This window comes from Carcharhinus amblyrhynchos, chromosome 33 (assembly GCF_965287045.1).
Source record: "Carcharhinus amblyrhynchos chromosome 33, sCarAmb.v2.hapA, whole genome shotgun sequence".
Lineage (NCBI taxonomy): Eukaryota > Metazoa > Chordata > Chondrichthyes > Carcharhiniformes > Carcharhinidae > Carcharhinus > Carcharhinus amblyrhynchos.
In genome coordinates, this window is record NC_137356.1 from 7,965,270 (window position 1) to 7,991,676 (window position 26,407).

General features: G+C 44.9%; 1 protein-coding gene across 2 annotated transcripts in view; it reads left to right on the forward strand.

Moving 5' to 3' along the window:
* hook2 (hook microtubule-tethering protein 2) overlaps window positions 1-25,415 on the forward strand; it is a 68,223-nt gene extending 42,808 nt beyond the window's left edge. For both annotated transcript variants that reach the window (XM_080216763.1, XM_080216764.1), the window contains 10 exons: window positions 921-1,008; window positions 2,204-2,270; window positions 5,189-5,329; window positions 6,692-6,779; window positions 12,073-12,107; window positions 13,953-14,035; window positions 16,072-16,175; window positions 17,495-17,599; window positions 20,742-20,813; window positions 23,703-25,415. In XM_080216763.1, the coding sequence (XP_080072889.1) occupies window positions 921-1,008; window positions 2,204-2,270; window positions 5,189-5,329; window positions 6,692-6,779; window positions 12,073-12,107; window positions 13,953-14,035; window positions 16,072-16,175; window positions 17,495-17,599; window positions 20,742-20,813; window positions 23,703-23,855 (936 nt within the window). In that variant the 3' untranslated portion in view covers window positions 23,856-25,415. The remainder of the gene's footprint in view (window positions 1-920; window positions 1,009-2,203; window positions 2,271-5,188; window positions 5,330-6,691; window positions 6,780-12,072; window positions 12,108-13,952; window positions 14,036-16,071; window positions 16,176-17,494; window positions 17,600-20,741; window positions 20,814-23,702) is intronic.
* Window positions 25,416-26,407: the final 992 nt, after the last annotated feature.

Here is a 26,407-nt window from a genome sequence, read left to right on the forward strand (position 1 = left end):
ATAATTCCAGCACATACTGTGATCATTTCAGACGTCCTTCCTCTGCAGCATTTTGTTTGTGTAGTAGGATCTTGAGAGGGGGTTTGTTTTTGTGGGTAAGGGGCCAAGAGTTCAATGTACCTTGGGTATGAAGGACTTGAACTGATCGCATAATAAATTTGATGCGATTATGCCAAGCAGTGACTAATACAGTAACTTCCTCTACAATCAGATCGTAGTCTCCCTGCATTGTAGAAGATGGCCATTCAGCCCATCAAAATAGATAGGTTTCTTGATTAATAAGGGGATCGGGGTTATGGGGAAAAGGCAGGAGAATGGGGATGTGAAAAACATCAGCCGTGATTGAATGGTGGAGCAGACTTGATGGGCCAAGATGCCTAATTCTGCTCCTATATCTTATGGTCTAAGGCTGCACCGACCCTCCAGCAAGAACACTAGTTCAGGTGGACTAGAAGTGAGACTGCGGGGAAGAATGTGTTTTCCCACATGTCTTATTTGACGTTCCAGGATTTCCTTTTACGCTTATGTGCCTGCTTGAATTTGGAATGAGGGCAGATCAGTGAGTTCTGCTCTCGTCGTCAGTTTTTGTTTTAGGTTTCATCCGCCAATGAGGGAGAGGACTGAACAAAGGTTGGTGGAACCACTTTTTATATAGGAGGAGGAGGAGCAGTGCCTGAAATAGGAGCAGGGAATTTTATCAGTCTTTCAAGGCGAGGAATTTTGTTAACCAAATTGCCACCTTGTCATATCATGGGATACACCCGGGAGCTGCTGCAGCCATGAAACAAAGGATACCCTGGAAAATTCCTGCTGTAATGCAATGCAGTGCAGTGTTCCACACTTCAAGCAGTTAAATTGCACATTTAATTGTAACCACAAAACAGAAGCTGATTCCACGCAAATACATTTGTGTTTTGCAGCGGCTAATAATGGAACGAGATGCCCTCCGGGAGACCAATGAAGAACTTAGATGTGCGCAAATGCAACAGAAATTCCTGAACAAACCAGGTACACCAGGTGTCTGTGTCTGTGTCTGTGGGTGGAGGGGTGGGGGGGGTGGAGCATGTGGTTGGTGGCAGTGGTGGTGGTGGTGGCATTTGGAAGCCTAGTGGTTCTGTTGCTGGACTACTAATCCGGAGGCCTGGACTAATGATCATGAGGTGTGAGTTCAAATCCCATGATGGCTGCTGGATAATTTCAATTCAATTAAATTAATCTGGAATTAAAACCAGTAATAGTGAACACTTAGTACTGAATTGTTCGTAAGAAACTGACTGGTTCAGTTGTCTCCTTTTAAGGGAGAACACCTGCTGTTGTGACCTGATCTGGCTCCATACCAATGGCAATGTGAGAGGTTCTTAATTAATCTTTAAAATAGTCCACCATAGGGCGCTGCCATTAAAACTGGAAGCTTGGATATCACTGCATATTCACATTTCTTGTAAAAACAAATATTATGAATGTCCTTTTTTTTGCAAGTACACTAACTGGAAGAAGAATTATGTACACACCTTGCATTTTACAGTAATTATTGTTGTCCTGCTGGTATCAATGACTAGGTTTCATCCCATTTTCTGTGTTGTTTCCCACGTGCATTGCATATGTACGTGGAACTTATCCATTCAGTTCACAATACTACTTTTCAACTTTGCTGTTTTCTGTAGTGTAGCTTTCAGTGTCTCTCAAACCAACGATTTAATTAAAATACCACTTGTGTATATTGATCCTGTTTCAGGAAGCTTTTACCTTTGGACTCTTTAAACCGCCAAGAGCATGCATACTGCTCAGCACGATGGCACAGTGGTTAGCACTGCTGCTTCACAGCACCAGGGACCTGGGTTCGATTCCCAACTTGGGTCACTGTCTGTGTGGAGTTTGCATGTTCTCTCTGTATCTGCGTGGATTTCCTCCAGTTTCCACCCACAGTCCAAAGATGTGCGGGTTAGGTTGATTGGCCATGCTAAATTGCCCCTTGTGTCGGGGGATTAGCAGGGTAAATATGTGGGGTTACGTGGATAGGAGCTGGGTGGGATTGTGGTTGGTGCAGACCAGATGGGCTGAATGGCCTCCTTCTGCACTGTAGGAAATCTATGATTTTAGTATCGCTGACTCTGCACCCTGCAAATGTAGAGAAACATCAGTAGCTTACCTCACAATACACATCCAGTGCATGTAACTTTGTCGGTCTGTGTTTTATACTCAGATACAGCGTTTGACGAAGATTTATCAGTAGGCAACCTTGCAGCCGAGATGGTGCCTGCGGAACTCCAGTAAGTTTGTGTTTGACTGTATGGTGGGGAGACGGCAATGTCACGGGACTATTAATCCAGAGGCCCAGGCTAATAATCTGGGACGTGAGTTCAGATCCCACCATGGCAGCTGGTGGAATTTAAATTCAATTAATAATTCTGGAATATAAAATCATTGCCCATCTTCTTCAGTAACATACTTTACAGAAGGAAATTTGCTATCCTTACCCAGTCTAGCCTATATAGAATCCTACAGTGCAGAAGGAGGCCATTTGGCCCATCGAGTCTGTACCGACCACAATCCCACCCAAGCCCTGTCCCCATAATCTCATGAATTTACCCTACTGTTTCCCCTGACACTAAGGGGCAATTTAACATGGCCAATTCACATAGCCTGCACATCTTTGGACTGTGGGAGAAACTGGAGCATCTGGAGGAAACCCACATAGACACAGGGAGAACGTGCAGACTCCATACACACAGTGACCCAAGCTGGAAATCAAGCCCAGGTCCCTGGCGCTGTGAGGCAGCAGTGCTAACCACTGTGCCACCATGTTGCCCCACGTGACTGCAAACCCACACCAAAGTAGTTGACTCTTCACTACCCTGCGAGCGAGCAATTGCTGGCCTTGCCAGAGACACCTACCTCCTATCAAACATTTCCTCCCTCAGCCCCTTAATGTTCAAGTGTCCTTGCCCAGTTCCTCTTGCCAGTGTTCATGTTTGTACTAGCTTGTGTTAATTAGTTGTTGCCTTGTCAGTGTGCAGATTCCATCAGTTGATGGAGCTCCCCTTATAAATGTCACAGTGCACCTCTCACCAATGTTCCAGCTGAGCAGCACAGTTATATGGTGGCAATGGGCAGGCCTGGGAACTGAAAGCTATGGAGCATTGAAAACAATAGGAATCGTATAACTACCAAAGTAACAAAACATTGCCTCAAACGCTGCAAGTAAAAATATTGTGACTGCATGAGCAGCAAGGTGATTAATACTGCTGCCTCACAACACAAGGGACCCAGTTTGATTCCCAGTTTGGGTCACTGTCTGCGTGGGTTTCCTGCGGGTGCTCCAGTTTCTCCACACAATTCAAAGATATGTAGGTTAGATGGATGCGCCATGCTAAATTGTCCTTCAGTGACCAAAGGTGTGCAGGTTAGGTGGATTGGCAATGTTAAATTGCCCTTAGTGTCCAAAGATGTGCAGATTAGGGGGTTTAGTGGGTTTACAGGCCTGGGTAAGATAACAAATGTGGTCAGTACTGACTCGATGGCCCAAATGGACTCCCTCTGAGCTGTATGATGCTATATGGGTTAAACTTAAACAAAAACGTGAAAAAAAACTAGAATATTCTGCTAATCTTGTCTGAGCTGCTTTAGTTGGCACTGTTGATGTTCAAGTGTTCCATACTCGCCCCTAACATTTCTATGTTTGACTTCTTTCCCCCACTGAGTTAAAGGCGAATTACTGCAGATGTTGGAATAGAACATAGAACAGTACAGACCCTTCGGCCCTCGATGTTGTGCTGAGCTATGTCCGAACCCAAGGGTCAAACTATCCCGCTCTCTATCATTCTGGTGTGCTCCATGTGCCTATCCAATAACCACTTGACAGTTCCTCAAGTGTCCGACTGCACTATCACAGCAGGCAGTGAATTCCACACCCCAACCACCCTCTGAGTAAAGAACCTACCTTGGACATCCCTCCTATATCTCCCACCATAAGCCTTATAGTTATGCCCCCTGGTAACATCTACATCCACCTGAGGAAATAGTCTCTGCACGCCCACTCTATCTATCTCCCTCATCGTCTTATAAATTTCTATTAAGTCGCCTCTCATCCTCCTCCGCTCTGAAGAGAAAAACCCCAGCTCCCTCAACCTTTCCTCATAAGACCAACCCTACCTTCACCGAAAAATAGGGCTTTCCCGTCCGTTGGACATTTTAGTTTTTTTTGCGAAAAATTGCCCCACTCAACTTGAAGAAATACAAATAATATTCTCAGTTCGCGCTTTAAGGCAACATAGCGATGTAATGTATTTTGTGTGAAAATGGGAAGTGAAGTTTCCATTTCTACCACAAGAGTCATAGAGCAATACATCACGGAAACAGGCCCTTCGGCCCAACTGGTCCATGCCAACCATGATGCCCTCCCAGCTGGTCCCAATTCCCCATGTTTGGCCCAAATCCCTCTAATCCTTTCCCATCCATGTACTTATCCAAATGCTCTTTAAATGTTACTATTGAACCTGCCTCAACCACTTTCTCTGGCAGCTCATTCCATATCTGCACCACCCTCTCCTTATGACTCAGTCCTGGCAAAAGAGGATATTACTAGGCTGTTAAAAGTGATCCAGAAGTTAATATTAGCTACTGCAGGAGTATATATTGTTGCTGGTTTCAAAGCCTGTCAAAGTTTGGATGGCATCCTGCACCTGTGTCTTAGCTTTCTCCTCCCTGAAACCAGAAGTCACGGTTTAAGGGGTAAACCATTTAGAACTGAGATAAGGAGAAATTTTGCACTTAGTGAGTGATGAGCTTGTGGAATTCTCTACCACAGAAAGCAGTTGAGGCCAAAACATTGTATGTTTTCAAGAAGGAATTAGATATAGCGCTTGGGACTAATGGGATCAAATTTATTGGGGGTGGGGAAGGGGGGAGGTGGGATCAGGTTACTGAATTGGATGATCAACAGTGATCAGAATGAATGGCAGAGCAGACTTGAGGGGCTGAATGGCCTACTTCCACTCCTATTTTCCACGTTTCAGTCTGAGTCTATGACTCCAGTCCGTTGTTTGGGGGATCTTGGTATCGTGAAGAACGCTACATGAATGAATGTTTCTTTTTTCTGAAGAGTTCAGACCGTTGGTATCTTCTTAAAAAAAGTACCATTCAAAGTACCTTGGTATTGATGCTGACTTGTACTTTGTAATGCTTTCAGGGAGAAGATCATTCAGCTTCAACATGAGAACCAAATGCTGCGTGTCCAACAAGAGGAGGCATACAACAATCGGATAACAGAGTTCCAGAGTGTGCTGGATGATGCCAACAGGAACAAACAGAAACTGGAGAATGAGAACAGGTCAGCAGTGAGGTGGAACTGTGTTCCTGCCTGAGGGGGTTGGACGGAGCGGTTACACCCAATAAGACCGTACCAGTACTCTTCCCTGTTTATGTTCGAGTTACACAAGCACATGGTTGAACCCTGCTTCTGTAGATATGGCTCTCAGGGCTGAGGGATATGGGGTAAAAGATGGGATCAGGAAATTGAATTTGATGATATGCCATGATCGAAATGCAGACTGGAAGGGCCAAATGGCCTACTCCTGCTTCTATTTTCTATGAGGCTGGCTGTATAGAATTAAGCCCTGTGATTTACTGTTACAGGAGTGGATTTGCTCCATTACATGAAGAGATCTGTATAGGTTCTGTAAGCCTCACTGGAGCAAATAATGTTTTGTGTCTGTGAACGTATAATATATATGTGTGCAGAATATAAACATACATTACAACACATTAGTACTTGCCAAATGGAAAGTGTCTGCAATTCAGGCTTTGCACAAGTGTAGCAAGAACACCTTTGGGCCGTGGGAGGAAATCGGAGCACCCGGAGGAAACCTACGCAGACACAGCGAGAATGCGCAAACTCCGCACAGACGGTGACCCAAGCCGGGAATCAAACCCGGATCCCTTGCTCTGTGAGCCAGCAATGCTAACCTCTGTGCCACATGGGCACAACCCCACCTGCAAGTTCACCTTCAAATCCACTTACCATCCTGACTTGGAAATTGCTGTTTCTTTACTGTCGCTGGATAAAATCCTGGAACTCACTCCCTAACAACACTGTGGGTGTACCTACACCACAGGGACAGTGCCACCTTCCCAAGAGGTGCTTATAGATGGGCAACAAATGCTGGCCTAGCCAGTGACACCACATCCCATGAACATTTTATTTATTCTAATGAATACAGAAGCTTAAGGGTTGATCTACTTGTAGTAGGAACAGGGTAGGCAGCGAAACAGTTTCCTCTAATAGGAAGTCCGGAGCAAGGAGCGTAATAAAATTAGAATGAGGCCATTTGGGGCCAATGTCAGAAGCACTTCCCACACAAAGATTAATGGAAATCCGGAACTCTGCCCCCCAAAAAGCTGTGAGGCTTTAATTAAAAATGTAAGATCTAAGATTGATTAGTTGAGTGAGGATATTGGAGAGCAGGACCGTGTCACGTAAATAAAGTTGAGACAATGGTCATCTAACTGGCAGAACAAGCTTTGTGTGTTTATTGCCTTCATCTTGTTCCTATGTTCCAAAGTAAAGCTCGTGACCTTTTTGTTGTCAATGCTATAACCTTTCCTTAAAAGCAGGAGTCACCGAAACCACATCAGCATTTTTTTTGGGAAGCTTAATGTTAATGCCTGCATTTTTAACCCTGGCAACCAACAGGTTAAACCGGCAACAGATCACTGAGTTACGCCTGCAAGTGGAACAACTCCAAAGGGCTCTACAGGAGCAGGGAAGCAAGGCTGAAGATGTGAGTACGAGTGGTGGGTAATTGTCTGGCCTGGGCTTGTAGAAAGTGGATCTTTAAGGAAGGAAGTAAAAATATATTTGGTCTTTTGAAATACTGGAGGGAAACAAGCCGATTTAAGTGACATCTTAAATTCCTTGAAGTAGCCCCCCAACCCCTCCTTCCCTCTGTGTATGTCTGTTTGGCTGTTGCTTGCTCCATAAACACTCCTCTTTGTGTTTGCGCCACACCCTAAGTGAAGTTTAGCCTGAGGTAAGTTCAAGGGCCCGGATCCATTGCAGTAATTTTGCCTGCAGAGTTGGATGTTATTTGATATCCCGCGCGGATGATGAAAGCAGTCAGATTTGCCCCCCTGTGATTGACTGTAGCTGAGGAATGTTGTTGGAGCGGTTTGCTGATGTTTGTCCAGACGCAAACAAGAATTATTGCATATTATATCATTTTTCTCCTCCGTTCTACTGGCATTTAAAGAAAGATCCGTTGTGACAAACAGCTTGTATTAATATTGCACCTTTCATCTAACGAGCTATCTGGTTCACTGATGTCCTTTAGGGAAGGAAATCTGCTGTCCTTACCCAGTCTGGCCTACATATGACTCCAAACCCACAGTAATGGGGGAGGTGATGGCCTCGTGTTACTATTGCTAGACTATTAATCCAGAAACTCAGCTAATGTTCTGGAGACCCAGATTCGAATCCCGCCACGGCAGATGGTGGAATTTGAATTCAATTGTTTAAAAATCTAGAATTAAGAATCTGCTGATGACCATGAAACCATTGTCAAAAAAACCAGTCCAGTTCACTTAATGTCCTTTAAAGAACAAGATCTGCTGTCCTAACCCGGCCTGGCCTACATGCAACTCCACAGCCACAGCAACATGGCTGACTCTCAACTGCCCTCCAGGGGCAAATATGGATGTGTAATAAATCCACAGAGGCGATGGTCCCGTCACCAAAAGTTCCTTTTTTTTTTACAAGACATACCAAACAACAGAGTGCTCTGTGTGTGCTCGCCACTTCAGCAGGCAGAGAGACTGACACACCTGCTTTAAGTATGGAACACAAGGTTCCCTGATTACGCCTACAATTAGGATGTACTCTAGCAAGCCAACCTCATTTGCCTGGCTGAAGTCATCACAGGATGGGCAATGAATGCTGGCCAGCCAGCGATGCCCATGTCCGACAAAGGAATAAAATCTAATCACATGTTTCAAGATGCCTCTCAGTTCTGAAGCAAAGTTAGACACATTCGGCAATATTAGGGCAGTTGACCAAAGTCTTGATTAAAATCGGAGGCCTTAAGGAACGTCTTAAAGGAAAGAGTAGACAGAGATGGAGGTATTTGAGGAGGCAATTCCAAATCTTGGGGTTCAGGCACCCAAAGGCTCCACTGATGGAGCAATTTAAATTGGGGACACTCAGTAGATCCGCATTATGTCAGAGTTGTTATAGGGTGGGAGGGATAAATTTGAAAAAAATCCGAATCATCCACGCAATCAAGTGTAGAGAGAATTTTCGGAATGCAAACATCACTTTTGTACAGATAAGTCTTTGGCGTTCTTGCTTGACTGGGCATTTGTGTAAAATATTACCAGAACCACATCTTCGTTAATGAGGAGAGGTTAATATGTACAACATGGCACTGACTAATATGCAATAACCTTTGCTTTATAAATGTCTAATGTATTTCTTTCTTTTCCCTTTTGTGTGTTCTCATCTGCAATAGGCCATTGTAAGTATATCAGCATTAGAAATTCATCCAGAATTAGTGTACAGAAAAAGCACAAATCAATGGAAAAATTGCACAGACTGGTTGCCCTTGTGCACCGCTTTACTGGCTACTGTTAAATCACCGCTTAATTTTGAAACCTTCCAAGGGTCGGCTTTCACATCTAAAGTGCTTATTTTCTCTTGATTTATGGTTTGGGTGTAGTTTTAACCCTTTGAAGATGACAGATGAGTGATTGTTGGAGGTGGCCTGATAATATCACTAGATCAATAAACAGATATCCCTTGAGCTCCTATGTTAATTCATGGATTGGTTAAAGCGGTCTTATAGAATCATAGAAATAGAACCCCTACGATGCAGATGAAGGCAGTTTGACCCATTGAGCATGCACTGACAACAATCCCACCAAAGCTGTATCCTCGTAACTCCACATATTTACCCAGCTAATCCTCCCCCGACACTAAGGGGCAATTTATCATGGCCAATGCACCTAACCCGCACATCTTTGGAGTGTGGGAGGAAGCTGGAGCACCTGGAAGAAACCCACGCAGACACAGGGAGAATGTGCAAATTTCATGCAGGCAGTCACCCGAAGCCAGAATTGAACTCTGGTCCCTGGTGCTGTAAGACAGCAGTGCTAACCACTGTGCCACTCATTTTGTTGTACTATTATTTCCAACTATCCTTCACCAAGACCTTAAAGCAGAAGAGTTTCCCAGGCCTTTCTCCTACAGTCTACAGGCTTTTAAAATCCCAAGCTTGTTGTTACTGGCAGGATGGAGCACTGTCTTTTCCAGCACTATACAATCCTGTCTCCCTGTTATTGATTACTGGGTAAAAGTTCATGCCGCTTCTGTACTGAGCACCCTCAGTTACGATAGAATTATCACTTCCTGGAAAGCTTTACTCGCACCTAATTGGAAATTTATAGAGAATAACTCTGGAAGTGCAAATGTGTGACACCTGAGACTTTTCAAAGGGTTGACTGCTGTAGATAGAATTCATTGCTGACTATCATGGAAATAAAATGGTCACCTAACTCTTTCACTGGTCCTTTGTGTTCCATCAAATCTTGATCAAATGTTTGGATTGCTTTGCATCAATTAGAATTTCTAAATTCGCTGGATTGCTGTGGACATAATGCAGTATTTTGACCATAATATCCTCCTCTTCACTGCATGACTGGAGCTGGGATTTCCTCTACCCGTGTGGATAAATCAAATCAGTTCAGGTCCCTCATGAAAACTTGAATTTGTAAGATTGCCTGTCTCAAGGTCTGGACATCCCAAAGTGAATTACAGCCAATCTTGAATTTCGTCGCTGTTGTAATGTAGACATGGAAGACATCTTTTCATTGAGACAGAATCTTCCATCTGTATGTCAAACTATTTGAGCTTCTCCATTTCAGTGGAGTGCTTGTATGCGTGCTTGTGTGTGCGCTTGCTTGTGTGCATGTGTGTGAATGAGGACAACGTGCTAATCCTGTCACACTCAGGAAATTCAAACCCGAACTTGCTAAAGGCAATGCTTGCTGCTCCTAAGAATACATGTTTGAATTCCAGCAAATGGTTAATTGATATAAAGACAGCCCAAGTACCATAAAAATAAGTCACAAAATGCAGAAATCTACGGATCTTCCTCGACAGCCTTTTAGGTTACAGTTTGAAAACTCAGAGTCCCACGTTAACTCTGTTTCTCTCTCCATGGACGCGGCCTGAGCTGCTGAGCAATTCTGGCATCCTCTGATTTTATTTGTTAACGTTACAAATTTTCTTTCAAATTGCCAAGAATTTAATTCGCCCACACTTCCACCCAATACTTGAATGAGAAAGTATATGAAAGGGTGTAATTGAGATGCGAGACAAAATTAACCATTGATAACACACGATAGGTTTAGCAACAAGTCAATCCTTGAGGCAAATATAAACCAAAGAGCCGAATTTCCCTTGCTGCCCGTCCCAGGCCTCGTCCAGAGACCCCACCATTGGCCTGGGCTGGAGGCCCGTCGTGGGCCGGCAACGGTATGTTGTGGCCCCACCATTATCAACGGGGTTTCCCGTTGAATTTACCCCTCGCTGTCAGGAAATCCACAGTGAGGGTGTGCCATCAGCGGCACCAGAAGATCCTGTCTGAGCGAACGGTCAGGAAATTCCAGCCTCGAATTCTTAAATCCATCTCAAGAGTTTAATGACATTACATGAACATCTAAATGTCACGAGTGATGGTCCTTTATTTCCAATATTGCAAGCCTAGTTGTTTTGCTTGGGCCATTGCCTCCCCTTTCAATGTGGTAATTCCTGTTCAGGAGTCTTCAGAAATCATAGTTAGGCAGGGCCTCTCAAACATTTTGAATCATATAATTCCTACAGTGCAAAATGAGGCCTTTCGGCCCGTCAAGCCTGCACCGATAATAATCCCACCCAGACCCTATCCCTGTAAGCCCATGTATTTATCCTGTCAGTCCCCCTCATTTATTTACGCTCCTAATCCCATTGACACTAAGTGACAATTTAGCATGGCCAATCCACCTAACCTGCACATCTTTGGACTGTTGGAGGAAACCAGAGCACCTGGAGGAAACCCACGCAGACACGAGGAGAATGTGCAAACTCCACACAGACAGTGACCCAAGCCAGGGATCGAATCCATAAGATCATAAGAATAGGAGCAGAATTAAGCCACTCGGCCCATCGAGTCTGCTCCACCATTCAATCATAGCTGATATTTTTCTTGCCCCCATTCTCCTGCCTTTTCCCCATAACCCCTGACCCCCTTATTAATCAACAACCTATCTATCTCCGTCTTAAAGACACTTAATGACCTGGCCTCCACAATCTTTTGCGGCAAAGAGTTCCACAGATTCAGCAGTGCTAACCACTGTGCCACATTAGGTACCCTGTGACTGCTGTTCAGTCAACGCTGCCTTTTCTGCATCTGTTTGATTTGAAAATCAAGGTGAAGGCCCAAAGCCTGAAAGGCAGGATATCGACAGCACTTGGAAGAAATGGTGTGTGTGGGAAATTAAACTTGTGTTGCAAATATAGGAATCTGTAGGAAGTTAAAAACAAAAAGGGCAAAGCATTTTGGAGGCCTCGGAAGGAGTTAGAGTGGATGTAAAGCATGACGTAGTGGGGGCTGTTGAGTTGAAGTGGTGGTGGTGGAGGAGGAGTAACATTTTTGTCTACCTCTTATTGGATTATGTCTACTTTAGAAACAGCAAACCAGCTGCAACTCCAATTTGATTGATCCACAGTGGCCTTGGAATGAGCCCTGCTGGTTTGAGATTGCTAAGAAGGATGTAAGGAATGCGATAAACTTGATGGTCAAGTGAAAGGGTTGTGACCTGGGACAGGGAGCCCCTTCAGATTATCTGCTATATTTGTGTCCTTTGCGCTCAATCATGCTCAATCCTTCCCCCACCCTTGCCCCGTGTTAATTCATTTATGGAAAAATCAGAATCACTTCAGTGGGCCTGTGATGAAAAGAACAATTGTTGTGTTTCTGTGTGCTCTATACTCAACTGAACCTTCCTCTACCCCTCTTTCTTTTCTGTTTTCTCTCCTTGCAGTCTAACCTGCTGAAACGGAAGTTGGATGAACATTTGTAAGTAAAAAAGAAACTCCCTCATGGGTTTGCTCTTGCACGGTGAAATTTGAAAATGGAATTTTTTGCCCTTCACGTCAGCAGGATCTTCCAGTCCCACCGACGTGAGCAGAGATCCCACTGGCTGGAGTTGTTGCTAGTAGTTAACACAATCTTGGGAGACTTTATTCTGCTTCTTCAATGACTCGTGTCAGTCCTTAACATTGTCACCATCATGAGGTGAACCCTGATTAATAATGAGTTAACAGTTCAAGATAAATAATATTTTATGGACCATAAGATATAGGAGAAGAATTGAGCCATTTAGCCCATTGAGTCTGCTCCACCATTCAATCATGGCTGATATGATTCTCATCCCCATTCTCCTATCTTCTCCTCGTAACACTTGATCCCTTTATTCATCAAGAACCTATCCATCCCTGTCTTAAAGATAGTCAATGACCTGGCCTCCACAGCCCTCTGTGGCAATGAGTTCCACAGATTCCACCTAAGTTAGTAGTAGAGGCAGATACAATTTTGTCTTTTAAAAAACATTTAGACAGTTACATGGTTAAAACGGGTGCAGAGGGATATGGGCCAAATGCAGGCAATTGGAACTAACTTAGGGATTTTTTAAAAAGGGCAGCATAGACAAGTTGGGCCCAAGGACCTGTTTCCATGCTGTAAAGCTCTGACTTTGCCTTAACTAAAGAAATTTCTCCTCATCTCTGTTTTAAAAGAATGTCCCTTCATTCTGAAGTTGTGCCCTCAAGTTCTAGTCTCTCACACACACATGATCTCCACATTCACTCTGTCTAGCCCTCTCAGTATTCTGTAAGTTTCAATTAGATCCACACCCCCATCCTTCTAAACTCCATCGAGTGCCAACCCAGACTCCTCGTATGACAAACCCGATCTTTCCTTCCAGAAGGATTGCAGGCAATCAGCTCAGGGACCTCAGACAAAATAGTTTTAAAGTTTTTAAAAGTTCATTTATTAGTGACACGATTTGGCTTACGTTAACACTGCAATGAAGTTACTGTGAAAATCCCTTTATTGTCACAGTCCGATGCCTGTTCGGTACACTGAGGGAGAATTTAGCATGGCCAGTGCCCCTAACCAGCACATCTTTTGGATTGTGGGAGGAAACCGGAGCACCCGGAGGAAACCCATGCAGACATGGGGAGAACGTGCAGACTCTGCACAGACAGTGGCCCAAGCTGGGAATCGAACCCGGATCCCTGGCACCATGAGGTCACTAGCTGAAAGTGCATAAAGTGGTCATAGAATGGGGACTTTTCCTCAGCCTGCTTGTTATTCCCATCGCTGCACATTTTCTGATTTAATCATTGGTTCCATTATAGCGTTTTGTTTTAAGTATATCCCCTATCCAAAGTTCAGGGGACGAGGAAACCTGCTTCAGGTCCAGTTCCTGTTCAGTTCCCTCAGTGTGAACGGGACTCAACTAATACCAGGGTAGAGGACAGGGAACACTGGAGAGGGGACAAATAAGGGTTGTCCGTTTTTCAAACTGTGGGTTTAGTTCATCAGCTTAAGTCTAAATTGCCTCTAGCTGCCTCAGTGCAGTGGGTCCACCTGAAATCTAAGCTGTGATGAAAGCATTTGCCCCTCTTGTTCTAATCACTATAAAGAAAGTGGTGCATTATTTGACAACTGATTTTCACCCTCAGTGAAATAATGTAATGTTTATTGGATTTGTGCTGGAAGTTCAGTTTATTTTGGCAAATGTCTTGTTAAAATTGCCTCTTGAATATGCCAGCTGCCAATTTCCCCCAGCTTGTAATGTGTCCGACTCCTCGAGGAAGGTGCTGCCAGCCCACATTGAGTCCTTGTATCTTGTTGCAGAGAGAAGCTGCATGAGGCCCACACTGAGCTCCAGAAGAAAAGAGAGTACATTGATGACCTAGAACCAACTGTTGACATCCACAGTAAGTAGTGGAAGCCGGAGGGCCTTTGGTCAGAAAAAAAATGTTTGTAGCTGTACTCTAATGCATCTTGACCCATTTCACACTCTTCAGTCTTGGCACAGTGGATAGCATTGCTGCCTCACAGGGCCAAAGACCTGGGTTCAATTCCCAGCCTTTGGTCACTGTCTGTGTAGAGTTTGCACATTCTCCCCATGTCTGCGTGGGTTTCCTCTGGCCTTCTCCTGCAGTCCAAAGATGTGCAGGTTAGGTGGATTGGACATGTTAGATTGCCCTTAGTGTGAAGGGGACTAGCTAAGGTAAATGCATGGGGTTATGGGCATGGGGTCTGAGTGGCATTGTGGTCAGTGCAGACTCAATGGGCTGAATAGCCTCCTTCTGCACTGTAGGATTTTGTGATGCTAGGAATATGCTGATTGTCCTATGGTCAAATACAGCAGCCGTTCTACACTAATAATGATCCACATGCAGCAACGAGAGGAATGAGCAGTTAATCCGTTCAGTTTGGTGGTGTTAATTGGGAGAGCCACGTTGTTTGCTGGGACACACGGGAGTATTTTCTGTTCTTTTTCAAATGGGATCCAGTGGCAATTCAATTTAACCTCTTGTTCACTTCTGTCAGTGCATCACTGCGCCAGAATCGGACTGAGTGCAGCCATATTCTGTTGTGGCTCTGTTGCCAGATCAGAAATTAAATAGACAATCCGCAGTTCAAGTCATGGCTTTTGTTAGTTGTTGGAATGAGGGCTGACACGAAGTAGCCATAGAGTGCAAAAGATCATAGTCATCTCTTTTTTAAAGTTTATTTATTAGTGTCACAAGTAGGCTTACATTAACACTGCAATGAAGTTACTGTGAAAAATCCCCTAGTGGCCACACTCCAGCACCTGTTCCAGTACACTGAGGGAGAATTTAGCACAGCCAATATAGCTAATCCAAACATTTTTTGAACTATGGAAAGAAACCAGAGGAAACCCACACAGACACAGGGAGGACATGCAAACTCCGCACAGACAGTGACCCAAGCTGGGAATCAAACCCGGATTCCCAGCGCTGTGAGGCAGCAGTGCTAATCAGTGTGCCACTGTGCTATCACCCCTCGTCCATTAGAGAGAGAGAGAGAGACAATTAGTTATGTTTGGCTTGAGGAACAGCACTCAGCGGACATGAAGCAAGGTGAAGAGGGCAAGTCTCCATGAACTACCGCAAAGGGCGGCACGGTAGCACAGTGGTTAGCACTGCTGCTTCACAGCTCCAGGGACCTGAGTTCGATTCCCGGCTTGGGTTGCTGTCTGTGTGGAGTTTACACATTCTCCTTATGTCTGTGTGGGTTTCCTTCTGGTGCCCTGGTTTCCTCCCACGGTCCAAAGATGTGCAGGTTAGGTTAATTGGCCACGCTAAAAAAAAATTGCCCCTTAGAGTCCCGAGATGCATAGGTTAGAAGGATTAGCGGGTCAATATGTAGGGATATGGGGACAGGGCCTCGGTGGGATTGTGTTCGGTGCAGACTTGATGGGCCAAATGTCATCCTCCTGCACTGTAGTGTTTTTATGACAACTGCTAATGGTTTTGGTCCTTTGCCGTTGGTGTCATTTTGCATCACACTCTAGCCGTTCAGCTGACTAAGCTAATTGACCCAGAGCAGCTCAGTGGATGTCGTTGGGAGAGGGAGAAAAAAAAGATGCAGAAGCGTAGCTTACTCACCCTCTTTGAAATACGAAGCCTGACTTGCCACCAGATTGCCGCAATGTTTGGAAAGTCATGATGTGGAGTTGCCAACGTTGGACAAGGGTTGGCACAGCAAGTAGTCTCGCAACGCCAGGTTAAAGTCCAACAAGATTTATTTGGTGGCACGAGCTTTCGGAGTGTAAGCTACCAAATGAACCTGTTGGACTTCAACCCGGTGTTGTGAGACTACTTGCTTTGGAAAGTCAGGGATCCCTTTTTTAAAGGCAGCGAATTGTTGTTTGAATGAAATGCACCTTTAGATTGTAAGCATAGCTCTCTCATTGTGCAATTCACGTCTTCTAAATTTGTAGCAGCCCGAAAGATTGATGAGCTGCAAGAGGTTTTGAAGAAGAAAGATGAAGACATGAGAGCAATGGAGGAAAGATACAAGAAGTACCTGGAGAAAGCACAGACGGTACGTCCTTTGGTCACTGCAGGGTGGCATCATATGCTTAAGCATAACGTAGAAGATAGGAGGAGGCTATTCGGCCCTTCGAGCCTGCTCCGCCATTCATCACGATCATGGCTGATTGTCCAACTCAATAGCCTAATCCTGCTTTCTCCCCATAACCTTTGATCCCATTTGCTCCGAGTGATATATCCAGCCGCCTCTTGAACATATTCAATGTTTTAGCATTCTGTGGAAATAAAATGTGGTAAAAAGTCTGACAACACCAGGTTTTAGTCCAACCTATTTATTTGATAATATACTCACAAGCTTTCGAGGGACACCCTCTTCGTCAGGTGAATGGAGAGTTCTGGCCTCAGACAGAGCATATAAAGCACAGACAGTTTAGAGATGTCTGTGCTTTATATGCTCTGTCTGAGGCCAGAACTCTCCATTCACCTGACGAAGAGGGTGTCCCTCGAAAGCTTGTGAGTATATTATCAAATAAATAGGTTGGACTAAAACCTGGTGTTGTCAGACTTTTTACTGTGTTTACGCCAGTCCAACGCCGGCATACCCACATCAGAAATAAAATGTCACAGGCTCACCACTCTTTGAGTGAAGAAATGTCTCCTCATTTCCGTCCTAAATGGTCTACCTTGAATCCTCAGACTGTGACCCTGGTTTCTGGACACCCCCACCATTGGGAACATCCTCCCTGCATCTATTCTGTCTAGTCCTGTTAGAATTTTATGAGATCCCTCCCCCACCATTCCTCTGAACTCCAGTGAAAACAATCCTAACCTAATCAATCTCTCCTCATACATCAGTCCCACCATCCCCGGAATCAGCCTGGTAAACCTTCGCTGCACTCCCTCGGGAGCAAGAACATCCTTCCTCAGTAGAGAAGACCAAAACTGCACACAATACTCTGGGTGTGGCCGCACCATGGCCCTGTATAATTGCAACAACACATCCCTGCTCCTGTACTCGAAACCTCTCGCAATAAAGGCCAACATGCCATACATAGTAGAAAGGAATTATTTTTAAGATCAAACCCAGAATTAAAAAGGAAAAAGTCCCTGGTAACTACTAAGAATTCTTCATCCCTGCAACGTGTGTGGTCTGATTAAGAGACTTTGGGACGCAGTTAATTTGAAAAGAATTTTGGGAATCTGTTCCATTGCTAAATTTTTTCAAGTTAACTTTGGACGGATTCAGATTATCCCGGGTAAGGGTGGCATTTAAATTTCAAAAGTGAAACGAACCAAGCATTTCCCCAGCACAAAATAGTTTGCCCAACTTATCCAGAGTGTTTATATTTTTATCCCCTTTCTCTTTCCTAGGTGATCCGAACACTTGACCCAAAACAAATTCCAACAACAGCGCCTGAAGTCCAAGCCCTGAAAAATCAACTGCATGAAAAAGAGACTAAGATTCAACTGTTGGAGGTGAGGCCTTTGATTAACCTGGCTTGAAGAGCTGATTTAAAATGAACAATCTAATTAGTGTCGCTTACTCTCTTCCTTCCTGCAGATTTTTTCCTCTTCAAGTATTTATTAAATTCCCTTTATAAAATTGCAATTGAAAGTGGGCAGCACAGTGGTTAGCACCAAGGACCCAGGTTTGATTCCCGGGTTGGGTCACTGTCTGTGTGGAGTTCGCACGTTCTTTCCTTGTACTGCAGGTACTCCGGTTTCCTCCCACAGCCCAAAGATGTGCAGATTAGGTGGATCGGCCGTGCTAAATTCCCCTTAATGTCCAAAGGTATGTAGGTTAGGATTATCCATGGTAAATGTGTGGGGTTACAGGAATAGAGCAGGGGAGAGGGTCTGGGTAGGATGCTGTTCCAGAGAGTTGGCAAGACTTGACGGGCTGAATGGCCTCCTTCTGCACTGTAGGGAATCTGTTATTCTAATGTGCTTCTTTCATGTAGCACACCTGAATCATTATAGCATCTTGCTTTTTTTTTAAATGTGCCCTCTGACGATCGACCCTTCTGCCAGTACAATTTCCCCCTGTTGCCTGGACATGAAGAGAAGAACAAACTACTCAATCGAGGTAGAGAGATTCTTCCTGCTCAGAAAGGACGGCAGGACTAGAGGGCACAGCCTCAAGATGAGGGGCGGGCAGTTTAGAACAGAGTTGAGGAGGAACTTCTTCACTCAAAGGGTGGTGAATCTCTGGAATTCTCTGCCCGTTGAAGTGGTGGAGGCTGCCTCGCTGAATATATTTAAGTCACGGGTAGATAGGTTTTTGACAGACAAGGGAATTAAGGGTTATGGGGAGAAAGCGGGAAAGTGGAACTGATCCACTTCAGATCAGCCATGATCTTATTGAATGGCGGGGCAGGCTCGAAGGGCTAGATGGCCTACTCCTGCTCCTATTTCGTATGTTCTTTGAAATAACCCTTGTTTGATAGAAATTCTCACAGAATCTCAGGCATTTAAAGTTAGTTTTTTATTTACGACTGTCTAACTATTTTACGAACAACCATGTATATAACAATACATAGGTTCCCTAGAATAACACTTTCATTTGATTTATTATTGTCACACATATTGAAATACAGTGAAAAGTATTTGTTGCACGCTATACAGTCAGAACATATCATTCAAAGAGTACATGAGGAGAAGGAAAGGAGAGAATGCAGAATGTAGTGTTACAGTCATAGCTAGGGTTTAGAGAAGCTTAATATATGGTAGGTCATTTAAAAGTCTGTTGGCAGCAGGAAAGAAGCTGTTCTTGATTCGGTTGCTACGTGACCTTAGACTCTTGTGTCTTCTTCCCGATGGAAGAAGGTGGAAGAGAAGATGTTCGGGGTACGTGAGGTCCTTGATCATGCTGGCTCCCTTTCCGAAGTGTAGTTGGAGTCAGTGGATGGGAGGCTGGTTTGTGTGATGGATTGGGCTACATTCACAACCTTCTTGCAGTCTTGGTCAGAACAAGAGCCATACCAAGCTATGTAGGGTGTGCAAGATGCCTTTGTATTCAGAATAACAGTAATTTCTTGGTTTGATTGTCTTTGCGGTCCTTTAATTTTCTAGTTGATTGATAGCTGATTGCACAGTTGGGATGTTCAGAGCGAAGGAGAGAATACAAATGATTTATTTTGCTTTGTACAAAAATCTTTACCAACTGAACAAACTATGCCATCCTTTTCTTCCCAAGTTCTCAAAAAACCTTTCGAAGCTTTAAGCAGTCCCACCACCCCCCACCCCATTAACTTTAATCGGTGGCACAGTGGTTAGCACTGCTGCCTCACAATGCTAGGGACCCGGATTCAATTCCCAGCTTGGGTGTGGAGTCTGCGCACTCTCCCCATGTCTGTGTGGGTTTCCTCTGGGTGCTCCAGTTTCCTCCCACAGTCTGAAAGATGTGCTGGTTAGGGTGCATTGGCTGTGCTAAATTCTCCCTCAGTGTACCCAAACAGGTGCCCAAGTGTGGTAACTAGGGGATTTTCACAGTAAGTTCATTGCAGTGTTAATGTAAGCCTACTTGTGCTTAATAAATAAACTTTAATGTTCTCCTTATTAAGTTGATTATGATCTGATAGATGGTATGCAGAAGAGTTTGTGGTAATAGCATTTCTGTATGTCCCAGAAACGTTTCCCTCCAAAATTCGGAGTTTGAATCAAAAAATAATTCACGGAGCGAAATAAGTTATCGGTTGATATCCTGCAGTGGCGAGGACATTGTTATTAATGTCATGTCAGTTACTCTGTTACAATTAAGAGGAACAGGTGATGGGTATGACTTTTCTCACATAGAAATAGGGGACTGATGGGGCACTGGGTTGGGTGGGAGGAGAACTTTGAGACTGAACAAGTCAGTGAATCTTAATAAAGGAAAGCTCTATAAGTAACCATATCATATGGGGGAGCCTTGGTTCTCATCAAATGACCTTTTTTTTAGGAACATAGGAATTGGGAGCAGAAGTAGGCAAATTCAGCCCCTCGAGGCAGCCCTAAGCATAGAGATTAGCATTTGATTCTTTAGCCGTAATAACATACCACTTTACAGGAATTGCTGGTTCAATGTAGAATGCCTTGTAACCAAGCAAGTACGATTTTTATTAAGGGAACACGTTAGGGCACCTCGTTGTTAGTGCTCCCCCTCCCTTTCCTTGGGCTACGTGGAATGCCCTGTATCGGTCATTGGTTGTGTCTGTATTCTGCCTGTAATCGCTGCTGCCTCACAGTGCCAGGGACCCAGGTTCAATTCCGGCCTCAGGTCACTCTCTGTATGGAGTTTGCCCATTCTCCCCATGTCTCCATAGGTTTCCCCTGGGTGCTCCGGTTTCTTCCCACACTGTGCAGGTTAGGCAGATTGGCCATGCTAAATTTACCCTAACGTCAGCGGGGTTAGCAGGGGAAATATGTAGGGTTACAGGAATAAGGTCTGGGTGGAATTGTGGTCGGTGTAGACTCAATGGGCCAAATGGCCACCTTCCGCACTGTAAGGATTCTATGAAACACAAGGCCATTGTTTGACAATGGATAAATCCCAGGGAGAGGTCCAGACGCTTATTCCAGTGACTTGCAGACACTGTTAGATGATTTTTTTTAAAAATTACTTTATGTTCCTTGTTAGAATGACTTTGAAAAAAACAAGTCCCAAAGAGACCAAGAAGAGAAATTGATCATCAGTGCCTGGTACAACATGGTAAGTCCAGAAATATACCCAGATAAATGCCTGCTTTAATCTTCCTCCAAGTAAAATCATGGAAGGTCATTTTTTTTAAGATGTTTTTTAGACATAAGAACATAAGAAATAGGAGCAGGAGTAGGCCATCCAGCCCTTCGAGCCTGCCCCGTCATTCACTAAGATCATGGCTGATCTGTCATGGCTCAGTTCCACATTCCCGCCCTCTCCCCACAACCCTTAATCCCCTCGCTTATCAAAAACCCATCAACCCGCTTCTTAAAAATATTTAGCGAGGCAGCCTCCACCACTTCAACGGGCAGAGAATTCCAGAGATTCACCACCCTTTGAGTGAAGAAGTTCCTCCTCAACTCCGTTCTAAACCGCCTCCCCTTTATCTTGAGGCTGTGCCCCCTAGTCCTACTGTCTTTTTTGAGCGGGAAGAGTCTCTCCACCTCTATCCTATCCATCCCATTCATCATCTTATACGTCTCAATGAGATCTCCCCTCATTCTTCTAAACTCTAACGAGTACAAGCCTAGTTTATTCAGCCTCTCCTCATAGCTCAATCCCCTCAACTCCGGTATCAGCCTAGTAAACCTCCTCTGCACTCCCTCCAGGGCCAAAATATCCTTGCGCAGGTGCGGCGCCCAAAACTGCACACAGTACTCCAGCTGCGGCCTCACCAATGCCCTATACAGCTGCAGCAAGACCTCCCTACTTTTATATTCAATCCCCCTCGCTATGAAGGCCAGCATCCCATTCGCCTTCCTGACCACCTGCTGCACCTGCAAGCTGGGTTTTTGCGACTCATGCACAAGGACCCCGAGGTCCCTCTGCACCGTCGCCTGCTGCAGTTTTTCGCCACGTAAGTAATAGTCCTTCCTACCATTCTTCCTACCAAAGTGGACCACCTCACACTTGCCAACATTAAATTCCATTTGCCATTTCCTGGCCCATTCGCCCAGCCTATCTAGATCCTTCTGCAGACTCTCCACACCCTCCGCACAATTTGCCTTTCCCCCAATCTTGGTGTCATCAGCAAATTTCGACACCCTGCACTCGGTTCCCTCCTCCAGATCATCTATATAAATGGTAAATAGCTGAGGCCCCAGCACCGACCCCTGGGGCACCCCACTAGTCACCAACCGCCAATCCGAATAGCACCCATTGACCCCCACTCTCTGCCTCCTATTTGACAACCAATCCTCTATCCACGCTAACACCCTACCCCCAACTCCATGTCCCCTGACCTTCTGCAATAACCTCTTGTGAGGTACCTTGTCAAACGCCTTCTGAAAATCCAGAAAGACCACATCCACCGGCTCTCCTCTATCCACTGCCCTAGACACATCCTCATAGAACTCCAGTAAATTTGTCAGACACGACTTCCCTTTAATGAAACCGTGTTGCGTCCGCCCTATCAAGCAATTCCCTTCAAGATGCCTCGCAATTTCCTCCTTAATGACGGATTCTAACATTTTACCTACCACAGACGTTAAACTAACCGGCCTATAATTCCCCGCCTTTTGCCTGGCACCCTTCTTAAACAACGGCGTAACATTAGCCGTTTTCCAATCTTCCGGCACTTCCCCGGAATCCAGCGACGTCTGGAAAATAACCACCAAGGCATCCACTATAACCTCCGCCATTTCTTTCAGAACCCTCGGATGCATTCCATCCGGTCCTGGGGACTTGTCCACAATCAGCCCCTCCAGTCTGTCGAGCACCACCTCTCTAGTAACAGTAATGTCATTAAGACCCTCCATTCCTACCACCTTTCCATCTCTAACACCCGGCAAATTATTCACGTCCTCCTCCGTGAAGACAGAAACAAAAAAGTTATTCAAGACCTTAGCCATATCCCCATCCCCTTGAATTCCATTTGCCATTTCCTGGCCCATTCGCCCAGCCTATCTAGATCCTTCTGCAACCTCTCCACACCCTCCGCGCAATTTGCTGTTCCACCAATCTTGGTGTCATCAGCAAATTTCAACACCATACACTCGGTTCCCTCCTCCAGATCATATTTTTTTGCTTATATAGCTCCTTACCACAGCAGTTGAGTTGTGGGGATGAGGGTAGTCTGGCAGATCTATAGGTGACAAGAAGAAACTAGAGAAATATGAGGACGTAAGTACAACATTTTTTCCCACACTTTGAGTATCCCCAGTCCAGAATTTGCAACTGAGTCTATCAGGTGTAGTAGTCTTACACATTACCCATACCTGCCATTAGGTGGTGATGATGGTACATTTTCTGATGTTAGATTTGGCAACTAGGGCTGATCCTTCGCTTTAGTTACCTGGGCTCAGATATCGTTACAAGAAATATATTATCTCAATCCAGAATTTCCAAGGATTGCACATTTCAGAGGTTTGCAGGGCTGGAGAAGATTAGAGAGGTGGTGAGGCGAGGCCACAAAACAGTGGCATAGTGGTTAGCACTGCAGCCTCTCAGTGCCAGAGACCTGGGTTCAATTCCTGGCTTGGGTAACTGTCTGTGTGGAGTTTGCATGTTCTGTGTCTGTGTGGGTTTCCTCCGGGTGCTCTGGTTTCCTCGCACAGTCCAGAGATGTGCAGGTTAGGGGAATAGGCCTTGCTAAATTGCCCCTTAGTGCCTAAAGATGTGCAAGTTAGGTGGATTGGTCATTCTAAATTGCCCCAAGTGTCCTAAGATGTGCAGGTTAGGTGGATTGGCCATATTAAATTGCCCTGTACTGCCACGGTGTGTAAATCAGGGGGATTGGCCATATGGATGTGTGGGATTTGGGGGAGAGGGCCTGGGTAAGATACTCTGTCAGAGAGTCAACTTGATGGACCGATGGCCTTCTGTGACACTACGATTCTGTTCTATGTTGACTTATTAGTGTGTTGGGTTGGCATCATTTCTGCTTCGCTCTCCCCACAGGGAATGGCTCTGCACCAAAAGGTCACGGAAGAAAGGTCCCGGGGCCGGGGCCACGGACATGGTCAAGCCCAGTCGTTCCTGGCTCAACAGAGGCAAGCCACCAACGCGCGTCGCATACATCCAAACCGGCTGCACCAGTCCGTGACCAGATAAATTTTCAATCCAGCGCGGGAATGTCAAGACCAATTCAAGTACCTCAATGCAACTGCAAACCCCCAAAAAAAACCCACACACAACTGCTATTCTTTCCAAAAGGTTACTGCATTCACCATTTCCTTTCCTTCCCCCCCACCACCACCTCCCTCCGACCATGAGGTTTTTAACTTGTCCTGCAGAAGGATTTCTAACGTCATCCTTCTCTAATCATCTTGTAAAAAATCAGTTACAAGGTTTTGGTTCACCAGCGAAAGCTTTTTTTTAGAGCGATACCAAATGTCAAAGACCCCACTGGGGAGAGCGAGTAAGGGCCGCAGGCTTCGACCCTACAAGAAAATCGGATTAAATCCAGGGCTGCCCATGACCCTAAGCTGTGCTGATTTATTTCCCCCCCACATCGTTCTCCAATATTCCTGGTTGGTTCTCTCTCTCTCCCTTTTGTTTACCACTCCCTCTTTGTACACCTCCCCCCAGCCCAATCGGCACTCAGTGTTCAAACTTAGATCTTATTTTATCCCAAATCCAGGCATACCCAGAGGTTGACCAGAAGCTGTCGGGGTCCTGCTTCTGGATGGGGGTCGCCCTGCGTGGACCTTCCTCTTGCAATAACACTAATGACCGACAGTACGATAATAATTTCTTCCACTGTTGCTGTTCCCTCTTTAAGAGCCGTCCTTCAGATCTGAGTGTCCGACTCCCATTCAGTTACTCTACGGAAGCAGTTGTCGTTCTGACTGGCAACGCCAGGCTGCTTTATTTCAGAAGATTACTGACATGGTTTATAACCAAGGTACTTGCACTTTACTAGTAACTGGTAGCTAATTGATTCTGGTTAAGTTGAATAGCTCAAGAGCTTGCATCGAAGTGGGGGCAGGTGGATCCCAGCAAAGTGGAGATGCCAGCATTGGACTGGGGTGGGCACGGTAAGAAGTCTCACAACACCAGGTTAAAGTCCAACAGGATTATCTGGAATCACGAGCTTTCGGAGCACTGCTCTTTCATCAGGTGAGTGGAGAGGTAGAGGGAGGTGTCTTTGCCTACATATGCTGTATTTGTGAACCTGCCTTTCCAGTCACCTGATGAACGAGCAGACCTGAAAGCTCGTGATTCCAGATAAACCTGTGGGACTTCGATCTGCTGTTGCGAGATTCCTCACTGTGCCCACCCCAGTGAAGACAGTGGGATGTGGTTCCCCCCACCCCCGCCGAACGATGCCGTGATTTCTGCATCTCTTCTATTTCTGAGGAAGTGAAACTTTTCTTTTAGGTTTGATTCTCTCCATCTCTGGATGATTTAGGTGAGCCGAATTTTGCTAGATTTGTGGCTAATTTAAGTTCTATGATTTTCTTGCTGGTGTGGAAGGACTCTGGAGAGTCAGGCTGTGAAATGATCAGAAATCATTAGCTAAACTGAATTTTTTTTAAAAGAAAATACTTTAGTTTGTATTTAAAATGAATCATTGCTGTACTCAACACAGCACCTAGATTATGGAGTCTAGATGCTATAGGTTGTCCTACATTTTGTTAACTTAAATAAAGATTGTGTCCTTTATATATGTATATGTAGCTGACTGCTTGCAATTTCTTTTAAAAGAAACTAGAAGCAGGAGGTGGCCATTCGGCCCTTCAATCCTGCTCCGTCATTCATTTTGATCACGGCTGATCATCAAGTTCAATATCCTCACCCCCCCCGCCATATCCCTTGATCCCTTTAGCCCCAAGAGTGATATTTAATTTCTTCTTGAAATCACACAACGTTTTGGCCTCAACCACTTTATGTGGGAGTGAATTCCACACATTCACCACCCTCTGGGTGAAGAAATTTCTCCTTACCTCAGTTCTTATCCTCAAACTATGACCCCCCCCCCCACCCCCAAGTTCTGGATGCCCCCACCATCGGGAACATTCTTTCTTTCTGAATTTACCCTGTCTAACCCTGTTAGAATTTTATAAGTTTCTATGAGATCCCCTCTCACTCTTCTAAACTCTGGTGAACATAATCCTAACCGACTTAGTTTCTCCTCATATAAAGACCTGCCATCCCAGTAATCAGTCTGGCAAACCTTCGCTCTATAGAAGGGACATCCTTCCTCAGGTAAGGGTAACAAAATTGCACTCAATACTCCAGGTGTGTCCTATACAATTGCAGTAAAAAAAATCTTTATTGCTACACTAATCACATCTTTAATAAGATTTTAGACTCTCTTAATGAAGTTTACAACTCAGGAAAAATCTCAGCAGCCTTAAGTAACTCATTATTTATCGCTCTCCCAAAAAATCCAGAGCATTTTAATGTGAACTCCATTGCACCAACAGTCTGGTGAGTCTCATTTACTAAGATCCTTCTGCAGGTACTGGCAAATAAGGCCAGGAGCAAGACAAAGGCAGAAATTTCAGCTCCTTAGTAAGGTTTATTTGGAACACGAGGAATGAGAAATGCTATCTTTAAGGTAAGTTTCCTATCAGGAAGAACTATAAGAGATGGAAAAAAAAAATGTACTGATGTGTTTTAAGGCATTTGATGATGAGGAAGCTGATGAACATGTTTTG